Source organism: Gobio gobio, assembly GCF_949357685.1.
Source record: "Gobio gobio genome assembly, chromosome: 5".
NCBI lineage: Eukaryota > Metazoa > Chordata > Actinopteri > Cypriniformes > Gobionidae > Gobio > Gobio gobio.
This window is the reverse complement of record NC_137101.1, coordinates 3,085,407-3,096,985: the sequence shown is the minus strand read 5'-3', so window position 1 is coordinate 3,096,985 and position 11,579 is coordinate 3,085,407. Positions and strand designations below refer to the sequence as shown.

At 35.1% G+C, this 11,579-nt stretch overlaps 2 protein-coding genes across 3 annotated transcripts in view; one reads left to right on the top strand and one right to left on the bottom strand.

Moving 5' to 3' along the window:
- Positions 1-3,671: 3,671 nt before the first annotated feature.
- Positions 3,672-11,579, bottom strand: part of med21 (mediator complex subunit 21) — a 9,762-nt gene continuing 1,854 nt past the window's right edge. Inside the window, exons 1-4 of one of the 2 annotated variants that reach the window (XM_079817031.1) lie at positions 10,911-10,969; positions 7,323-7,437; positions 7,146-7,246; positions 3,672-4,230 (exon numbers count right to left, since the gene is read on the bottom strand). In XM_079817031.1, coding sequence (XP_079673157.1) covers positions 4,051-4,230; positions 7,146-7,246; positions 7,323-7,437; positions 10,911-10,952 — 438 coding nt within the window. In that variant the 5' untranslated portion in view covers positions 10,953-10,969 and the 3' untranslated portion in view covers positions 3,672-4,050. Of the gene's footprint in view, positions 4,231-7,145; positions 7,247-7,322; positions 7,438-10,910; positions 10,970-11,579 lie in introns of those variants that run through there. The other variant, XM_079817030.1, reaches the window with a different exon arrangement.
- tm7sf3 (transmembrane 7 superfamily member 3) overlaps positions 10,996-11,579 on the top strand; it is a 27,176-nt gene continuing 26,592 nt past the window's right edge. Inside the window, exon 1 of the mRNA XM_079817029.1 lies at positions 10,996-11,256. Within this exon, the coding sequence (XP_079673155.1) occupies positions 11,187-11,256 (70 nt within the window). The 5' untranslated portion in view covers positions 10,996-11,186. The remainder of the gene's footprint in view (positions 11,257-11,579) is intronic.

The following is an 11,579-nucleotide window of genomic DNA, read 5'->3' as shown; positions in this document are numbered from 1 at the left end:
ACTTTTAAAATCATATTTTTTACTTTTTATTTCACTATTATGACTTTTAAAATCATATTTTTTACTTTTTATCTCACTATTATGACTTTTAAAATCATATTTTTTACTTTATATCACTATGATTTTTAAAATCATATTTTCAACATTTTATCTTATAATTATGTCTTAGCATGTCGACTTTTTATCTCACTAATATGACTTTTAAAATCATATTTTTGACTTTTTATCTCACTATTATGACATTTAAAATCATATTTTTTACTTTTTATTTCACTATTATGCCTTTTAAAATCATATTTTTGACTATCTAATAATGAGGACTTTTAAAATCATATTGTAGTTATTTATCATCATTAATAATATAAGATGGTATAAAATTGCCATGAAATGAAAATCTCTCATAAACCTCCTCTTATGTTGCATATTTGTGTTAGTGTGGTTGTCATATTTTATATATTTCGAAATACTATTGTGTATGAAATGTCTTGCCTTGCATATGTCCTTTCTAAACGGCTTGAATGTGCTTTGTACTTTTAATAAACGTTACATAAATAAAACAAAATGTCTCTCTGCTGGAAATGACTTGTGTTTTTTTTTTTAGCCATTCTCAGATCTGAATGATGCTATAGCGTGACTAGTTTTGTCACTGTGATGATAAACACTTTACATTTGAAGCTAATTACGGGAGTCTGTGAAAGACCAGTTCTCATGTCTCATGTCAACAAAAAGACTGAATATGGACATATAATAAATAAATGAGCTTGCGACTCATCATCAAACGTGACTCGGATGCCCATAACTGAACACAATCATGTCAGATCTCTGATGTTCAGAGTTTCATGTGGTGGTTTGTAGCTCATCTGATAAAGCACGGCACTCACAATGAGGTTCGATTCGCATGCAACACATGTTGTGCATCATCATCGTTTTCCTCCAAGTTCAAATCATCAGTTTGTCAGTGTGAAAACAGCATCTGCTCGACCGGTGGAGCAGTGGTCTGAGCATTGGATCCTCACATGGGAGACCCGGGTTCTAGTCTCACCCTTACGATGCTTTAGTTTGATCTGGATCCTGGAGTTCCTTTTCAGGTGTAATTGCGCTTAACCACCACTAGGTGTAAAACAAAAGATATGCCCCCAAAAAAAAGAGGTGGGAGAGTGGAAGTGCCAGTGGCTCAGTGGTATGAGCATGACCTCTCTGTACGAGAGGTTCCCGGTTCGAGACCGGCCTGGACACAGAAGCATGGTTGCGTTCGAAATGGTCACCTGGTCCTGATCTGAGAAAGGCAGGAGTGATCAGATCGAGACAGGAGGACAAGAGACGGTTGGAAACGAAGGGGGGAGGCAATATCCAAAACTCCTCCCCCTGGGGATTTCTCGGACGATAACCAGCAGCCGTTATCTATTGCATAAGGATGTCGACTTATATAAAAAATATCCATATTTCAGACTAAGTCAACAATTTTCCAGCTCCTTTTTCTGGATAACCCCACTGCACCGCCATCATGAATCCTCTACTTCGCACTCTGGACCAACTTTGCCCCATTTGCTTAAGTGTCCAGGCCGGTCTCGAACCGGGAACCTCATGAATCCTCTCCTCCGCCATCTTGAATCCTCTACTTCGCACTCTGGACCAACTTTGCCCCATTTGCTTAAGTGTCCAGGCCGGTCTCGAACCGGGAACCTCTCGTCCAGAGAGATCATGCTCACACCACTGAGCCACTGGCACTTCCACTCTCACACTTCTTTTTTTTGGGGGCATATCTTTTGTTTTACACCTAGTGGTGTTGAAGCGCAATTACACCTGCCAAAGGAACTCCAGGACCGGATCTGGAACCGAACCTGGATCTGGAAGTCCACTGACATGGATCGCCTTCTCCAGACATTTCGAAACCAGCAATGATCTGAATCTCGAACTTTGTGGCACTGCGTAAAACAATCCAGACATGTGGTTAATATCGCTTTACTGACTTTGGTGTGGGTGGGTGGGTGTGTGAGAGAGAGAGAGAGTGTGTGTGTGTGTGTGTGTGCGTGCGTGTGTGTGTGCGTGTGTGTGTGTGTGTGTGTGTGTGTGTAGCTTCCATTCACTCCCTCCCAAAATCTCAATGTTTGATCTGTGGAAATTGACACATGCTCATTATATTTAACACATATATGCATTTTTCACGTGTCCATTTATTTTGCGCACACCACAAATACAAGCAACTCTGAAACATTTCAGACAATTTATTGATGATCTACTAATCATATACGCTATTAATGATTTAAAGCAGTATGTCAATTGTCAGCAAACCCGTTTGACAGAGAACGTGAGAAAACTAGAATCTAAATATAAGAGAATCCTTTTTTATTCAAAAGTTAGGATTTACAGACCCACTCAAAACTGAGATTATGATTTGGCATCGTCTGACATTTTCCAGCCGTGTTAGAAATTGTATTTTCTGGCTATATTAATACAAAAGAAAAATATGAGGTAGATAAAAACATCAGCTTAAAAAAAAATACTCTTAATTCTCCATGTACATTCAAGTCAAGTCAGCGTTTACTGTTACTTGTGTGTACTTTTAATGAGCTAATTTTACCTCAAATGCGTTCACTTACATGTACAGCACATGGCATGATTGAAGTATAAACTGTACACACATAATACAGTATTATAGAAAGTATTACAACCGTCTCAGGTACAGTTTATAGCCTCCGCTGGTACAGTACGTAACTAATTTACGTAACATCACGTGGTTCAAAATTAACGGTCGTGCATTCGTGTTTATATAATATAAATCTACATGTATTTACATTCTAATACGTTTTTTATTTTATAATTATTATATCGTTTGGAAAGTAATAGTTTGTATAGTAATAATATTGTATATTAGTAAATGTTTTACAAGCTACGAGCTTCACAACAGCCTGAATGTTTTTAAATGCTCGTCAGAAATGTTTTATTAATATTTCGCTAGTTCTAAATGGTGTTATTAATATATTATGTAGACTCTTACCTCGTTAATGACTCGTTTTCTGGAAAAATCCCCCACTTGATGAACGACGACGGCACGCTGTGACGTTCTTAAAGAGACGAGCTCTTATTGGGTGGAAAAAACGTGTCAGATTTTTTTAATAGCATTTTTTTATTAAGTATAGAGTTATTTTTTTAAATAAACACAACGAAGTGACATCAAAGTCGGAGGACATTATCAAAGTTAAACATTAAATTCGGTTATATGACCGGCAGGTGGCACTCACACCAACAGTGAACGAATTATTTAAAGGGCCAGTTCACACAAAAAATAAAATTCTGCCATTTTCTCACCGTCAAGTTGTTCCAAGCCTATATGAGTTTCTTTCTTCTGCTGAACACAAGAGATGATATTTGGAAGAATGTTAGTTGATTTACATTCATAGTATTTTTTACAATGGAAGTCAATGGGGACCATCAACTGTTTGATTACAGACGAAAGAAACTCGTACAGGTTTGGAACAACTGTAATGATTTTTGGGTGAACTACCCCTTTAAAAGTGAGATATTCAGTTGGATAAATGGAGTCGTAGGTCAGGTTTTAGATATATTGTGTGTGCTAGATATCATTTGCATGTGTTTTTAAAGAATAGTCTCTTCATTCATTCGGTGACTGACATTGCATGCAACAACAAAAAAACACCACTCACAATTTTCAATGAACAACAAGCCCTTCATACAACATTTTTTTATTGGTTAAACAGACAAAAAATCTTTCAAAACAAAAACAAACAGCATCCATCACTGCATGATCCTGGCAAGAAAAATAATATCATTAAATATACAAAAACCAACTTACCCAGCCTCTGCTAATTGCAGATTGATGGATGCTGAACACATACTGTTGTCAGGTAGAAAACAATGCCAGGTGTCACATAATAAAGACGTGCGATGGGAAATAGTGGGCACTTCCTCTGAAGTTCAGTCCAGAGACAAACTGTACATTTAACACAAGATCTCCTGCAATTGATGGAGGAGGAGTATAAAATCCCTGCTGTGAACAGACGCTATAGTCCATGTTTGGTGCGGCCCGTGTCAGGACTCTGGGGGCGTGGCCTGACTCGGGGCGCCACTGCGTGTGCGCAGCTGTGATTGGGCGATGTCTGCGAGAGCTGACTGGATCTTCTCCAGAAGCATGTCTCCTCTGTAAACCACTTCCTCTAGACGGGCCGCGGCTTCCTGGTTCTCCTCTTCCAACTGCCTCAGACTGGCGGCCTGTGAAACGAGACGGAGGAGACGGATTAGATTACACTCACATCCATCATAAAAGAGCATCTGTCCATCATAAAAGTGGATCGATCCATCATAAAAGTGGATCTATCCATCATAAAAGAGCATCTGTCCATCATAAAAGAGCATCTGTCCATCATAAAAGAGCATCTGTCCATCATAAAAGAGCATCTGTCCATCATAAAAGAGCATCTGTCCATCATAAAAGAGCATCTATCCATCATAAAAGAGCATCTGTCCATCATAAAAGAGCATCCATCCATCATAAAAGAGCATCTATCCATCATAAAAGTGGATCTATCCATCATAAAAGAGCATCTGTCCATCATAAAAGTGGATCTATCCATCATAAAAGTGGATCTATCCATCATAAAAGTGGATCTATCCATCATAAAAGAGCATCTATCCATCATAAAAGTGGATCTATCCATCATAAAAGAGCATCTGTCCATCATAAAAGTGGATCTATCCATCATAAAAGTGGATCTATCCATCATAAAAGAGCATCTATCCATCATAAAAGAGCATCTGTCCATCATAAAAGAGCATCCATCCATCATAAAAGAGCATCTATCCATCATAAAAGTGGATCTATCCATCATAAAAGAGCATCTATCCATCATAAAAGTGGATCTATCCATCATAAAAGTGGATCTATCCATCATAAAAGAGCATCTATCAATCATAAAACTGCATCTGTCCATCATAAAAGAGCATCTATCCATCATAAAAGTGGATCTATCCATCATAAAAGAGCATCTGTCCATCATAAAAGAGCATCTGTCCATCATAAAAGTGCATCCATCCATCATAAAAGAGCATCTATCCATCATAAAAGAGCATCTGTCCATCATAAAAGAGCATCTGTCCATCATAAAAGAGCATCTATCCATCATAAAAGAGCATCTGTCCATCATAAAAGAGCATCTATCCATCATAAAAGAGCATCTGTCCATCATAAAAGTGCATCTATCCATCATAAAAGAGCATCTGTCCATCATAAAAGAGCATCTATCCATCATAAAAGAGCATCTAACCATCATAAAAGAGCATCTATCCATCATAAAAGAGCATCTATCCATCATAAAAGAGCATCTGTCCATCATAAAAGAGCATCTGTCCATCATAAAAGTGGATCTATCCATCATAAAAGAGCATCTATCCATCATAAAAGAGCATCTGTCCATCATAAAAGAGCATCTATCAATCATAAAACTGCATCTGTCCATCATAAAAGAGCATCTGTCCATCATAATAGAGCATCTGTCCATCATAAAAGTGGATCTATCCATCATAAAAGAGCATCTGTCCATCATAAAAGAGCATCTATCCATCATAAAAGAGCATCTGTCCGTCATAAAAGAGCATCTGTCCATCATAAAAGTGGATCTATCCATCATAAAAGAGCATCTATCCATCATAAAAGAGCATCTGTCCATCATAAAAGAGCATCTGTCCATCATAAAAGAGCATCTGTCCATCATAAAAGAGCATCTGTCCATCATAAAAGAGCATCTGTCCATCATAAAAGAGCATCTGTCCATCATAAAAGAGCATCTGTCCATCATAAAAGAGCATCTGTCCATCATAAAAGCGCATTTCAAAACACGGCATCATGAAGCTTCGAAGCGTTATGAATCAGTGAGTCGAATCATGATTCGGATCGCGTGTCAAACTGCTGAATCGACTCACTGATTCATAACGCTTCGAAGCTTCATGAGGCCGTGTTTTGAAATCGTCATCACTATATAAGTCGTTATTTAGGGTTTTTTTACGCACAAAAACTATTCTCACCGATTCATAAAGTTATTGTAGAGCCGCTGTAGTGAGATGGACTTTGTAACGACGTCTTTAGTGTCTTTTAAGGGTCTTGAGAGTGAACCGTGCATTGAGCCAATGGAGGCCTTTCAGAGCCATCAGATTTACACTAAAATATCTTCATTTGTGTCTGAAGATGAACGGAGGTCTGACGGGTGTCGAACGACATGAGGGGAAGTCATTAATGACAGAATTTTCATTTTTGGGTGAACTAACCCTTTAAAAGGTCCCCTTCTTCGCGATTCCATTGTTCAAACTTTAGTTAGTGTGTAATGTTGCTGTTAGAGCATAAATAATACCTGTAAAATTATAAAGCTCAAAGTTCAATGCCAAGCGAGATATTTTATTTAACAGAAGTTCCCTTTCAAAGCCTACAGCGAACGGCTGGCTTGGACTACATCCTGGTACTTCCTTCTTTAATTACGTCAGTAGAGCAGTAGAACAGACTAACCTCCGCCCACAAAGAAGCGCGAAAAAGGGGGCGCGGTCTTGTTGCTGTCCCACGTGGAGAAGCGGACGGTCGCGTGGAGAAAAGGAACTGTTGCGTTGAGTGTGTTTATCACCATGTCATCGAGACGCTGTTATTTTCATCCAGGAGTCAAATCACCTTTGTTTGGCTTTCCCAGGGACGCTGTAGAGATTATTGAACGCATACATCTCTCCGTTAAGAGGCGTGACCTTTCCAACGTGCGCTAAACTGCTGTCAAATTACAACACAGGAACCGCTTTCACGTGCGCTAAGCTGTGGTCGAATCACAGCACAGGAACCGCTTGCACAATCAGAACTCGTTACGTGTTTCTGAAGGAGGGACTTCATAGAACAAGGAAATCACCAGCCGTTTTTAGGACGGTGAGAACAGCGGTATACAGATAAGTAAATAGTGTGAAAAATACTGTGTTTTTTTACACGCGAAACATGAACACATGTTATATTGCACACTGTAAACACAATCAAAGCTTCAAAAAAACACGAAGAACGGGACCTTTAAGAATCGATATTGTTTTGTAAAAGTGAGAATCGATTAAAATCGAGAAATCGATATTGTTTTACCCAGCCCTAGTAAATATGCCTGTAAATGTACCTGCAGTGCAGCAGTGGACTCTTCACTGGGCAGAGAGTCGATCAGCACGTCAACATCTTTTGCTGTTCTTGCTATCAGTGCGGCAAACAGCTGAGCGTACTCTACAAAAACACACAACATGTCAGTTAAACAACGAGACGATATGTTCTCGCGCCCCATTGGCCCTGGTCTGCGCACCTTCTGTGGGGTTGGAGGGCTGGTCTTTGTTGATGGCGGTCTGGATGTTGCTGAAGGAGGCCGGTGGGGCGCACTGCTGCAGGACACCAATCGCATTACAGAACTGATCCGCCAACTGAAACACACACACACACACACACAGCAGTTAATCACGCACACAATACACCTATGCAGTCGGTTTAGTGGGTATTCGTCTTTGCTTTGTTCATGGCCAGAACGCATTAAATGTTAAAATAGTGTCGTGTAATAACTAATTTTTAATAAAAAATTTACAATGGAAATGAATCAATCGAATACGTACTTTTTTTTTTACGCAATTAATTTCGGTAACACTTTAGAATAATGGTCATTAGTTAACTGCTTTGTTCATGGCCAGAACGCATTAAATGTTAAAATGGTGTCGTGTAATAACGAACAAAATTTTTTTTACAATGGAAATTAATCAATCGAATACTTCCTTTTTTTTAAGCAATTAATTTCGGTAACACTTTAGAATAATGGTCATTAGTTAACTGCTTTGTTCACGGCCAGAACGCATGAAATGTTAAAATAGTGTCGTGTAATAAAATTTTTTTTATTTATTTTTTAAAATGGAAATGAATCAATCGAATACGTACTTTTTTTTTACGCAATTAATTTCGGTTACACTTAAGAATAATGGGTCATTAGTTAACTGCTTTGTTCATGGCCAGAACGCATTAAATGTTAAAATGGTGTATTGTAATAACGATTTTTTTTTTTACAATGGAAATGAATCCATCGAATACATACTTTTTTTTTTAACGCAATTAATTTCGGTAACACTGAAACACACAACACAGCAATTAATCACACAATACACAAATGCAGTCGGTTTTGTGGGATTACAAATTTATACATTGTTTTATATAGGTTCTAATGTAATAGAATATAACTGAAAACATCTATATTTGTGTTTTACATTTTGAAGTAAACTTGAGGAAATTCTAAGGAGATTACGTCAGGCTGTGTAAGTGTTTGAGACATTAAGTATTTTGTCTTTATGCACTTCCTGACCATTTAACATAAGCTCAGAGATTGGTGATACTCAAATTGTACTTATTGTTTGATGTACATAGTAGTTAAGGCCACCTAATATAAAGTAGGGCCACTACATTAGTTAACATGAACTAATAATGAACTGCACTTATAAAGCGTTTATTAATCTTTGTTAATGTTAATTTCAACATTTACTAATGCATTATTAAAATCATGTTAACATTAGTTAATGCAGTGTGAACTAACATAAACAAACCATGAACAGCTGGATTTATATTAACTAACGTTAACAAAGATGAACAAATACAGTAACAAACGTATTGCTCATGGTTAGTTCATGTTAGTTAATAAATTAACTAATGACCATTATTCTAAAGTGTTACCTTAATTTCTTATTATCACTGTGAAGGTGATTTAAAACATACAATCTGTATAGTAAAAAGCACTATATATAAATAAAGGTGACTTGACAATAAACACGATTAAAAGTTTTACAATTCAGTGCTAATAATGTGTAAAAGTTTTTGATAACGCTTTAAAATAATGCGCCATTAGTTAATGCATTTACTAAACTCACATTAACTGACAAATAACTATACATTTTTACAGTATTTATTAATATTTGTTTACATTAGTTAATACAAATACAACTGTTCATTATTTAGTTTAGGTCCACCAAATAATATTAACTTTTGATTTTTAATAATGTGTATTTCTGTGTACATGAATTTCACTTACTGTGTGTTTATAACAGGGCTAGTACATTATTTACATTACATTATTTCTTATTAAAACATACTTTAAAATAACATCTATATCATCTATTAGCTTGTTTCCGTATATATATATATATATAAACTCACATTAACTAATAAAGAACTATACATTTTTACAGTTTTTATTAATATTTGTATTATATTAATACCAAACAATATTAACTTTTGATTTTTAATAATGTGTATTAGGAAATGTTGGAATTACCATTAACTAACCCTAAGCAAGATTAATAAATGATTTAGAAATATTTTTAATTGTTAAATAAAGTTAACAAATGGAACCTTATTGAATTAAGTGTTCACTTTTTTTTTTTTTTTATATATATATATTATTATTATTGTTAAAATATCTACAAACAAGAGTACATGACATAACACTTCCCAACAAAAGAAACAATTAACTAAATAATTGTATATTATAAAAAGACTGTTTACAAGGAAAATGTATGCATTTATATAAATATATATTTATAAAGGTAATGTTACTCAATGTTACTTTAAAACATTAATTTTAATCCAATTTACGGTTTATAAGAGTTAGAATTATTAGCTTGTTTCTGTACATACATTATATATATATATGAGATGCATTTAACCCATTGTTAATTTAGAAAAAAAACATTTTAATCCCACTTACTGTGTTTATAACAGGGCTAGTACATTATTTCCTAATAAAACATACTATAAAATAACATCTATATCATCTATTAGCTCGTTTCTGTACATATGAGATGTGCATTTAAACTCACATTAACTAATAAAGAACTATACATTTTTACAGTATTTATTCATATTTGTTTACATTAGTTAATACAAATACAACCGTTCATTGTTAATTCATGTTAGTTTAGGTCCACCAAACAATATAAACTTTTGATTTTTAATAATGTGTATTAGGAAATGTTGGAAGAATTACCATTAACTAACCCTAAGCAAGATTAATAAATGCTTTAGAAATATTTTTCATTGTTAAATAAAGTTAACAAATGGAACCTTATTGACTTAAAAGTGTTACCATTTCTTTTTTAACATGTAAAAACAAGAGTACATGACATAACACAAAAGAAACAATTAACTAAATAATTGTATATTATAAAAAAAACTGGAAAATGTATGCATATATATATATATATATATATATATATATATATATATATATATATATATATATATATATATATATATTTATTCAATGAGGTAATATGTATTTATCTCAATGTTAATTTAAAACATGCATTTTATAATTTATAATTAATAAATAAATATAATTATTAATATATATATATATGTGTATTTTAACTCATTGTTAATTTAGGGTGGGGGGAACATTTTAATCCCACTTACTGTTTACAACAGGGCTAGTATTACATTTACATTACTTCCTATTAAAACATACTTTAAAATAACATCTTCTATCATCATACTAACATCTATTAGCTCTTTTCTGTACAAAAAAATATATATATATCATTTTTAATTGAAGAAAATTGCTTTTTAATCCCACTTACTGTGTTTATAACATTGCTAGAATTACATTTCCTATTAAAACAAACTTAAAATAACATCTACTAACATCCATTAGCTTCTTTCGTACATATTAATGCGCAAACTTTAATAGTTTATTCATTCACAACTGAATGCTATGCTAAAACCCTGACACGCTCCTGTATATTAATATGACCTCTCACAGATAACACGACTTCATGAGCCAGACTACTGAACGAATATGATTTGACGATATTTGCCGTGTTGTGCAGCATATAAATGGTGAAATAAACGTTTAAATTTGGCTTACGGAGTTCACAGCATCCTGAAGCTGCGTTAGCCTGTCCGCCATGTTGGCGCGATCTCTCGTTTTCCGTTTCCGCCGGGTTCAAAGCGAGATCACGTGACGGCAAACCGCGCCTGCGCACTACAACCGGAGAAACGCTCGTTTCACTCTCACTCAAAAAGAAGTTGTTGCATTTGTAGCGCAGCGCAGGAGCGAGCGACCCTTCCGGAGGATCAATGTGAAGCTTCACCATGAGCTCCGCTTCTGATCGCGGCTGCTAGCGCGAGTTTGTCCGTGAAAATGCTACCGAAGAGCGGATGTTTCATTTTGCTCGTCGTGTGGGTCAGTTCCGTGCGCGCGCAGGATGAGAGTGAGTAAACAAACAATAACATCTTTATCATAATCGCAGATGCAAGCGCATGTATTCAATAAACATTTTATATTTGGTTGGATTGTGAGGCAGCTGAGACATGATTTACCAACTATATTCTGATATTCTCCTTTAATTTGCAGTGTTAATAAATAAATACGAAGTGTAAAAAAAACTTATATATACATAAATATACAAAGAAATGTAAAAAAAAAACATACACAAATTAGTATTTATATTTTTACTATCTTATTTATGTATAATTGTACCCCCCCCCCAGATTGATTTATTTTCACATTTATTATTAACAAAATATTAGTGCT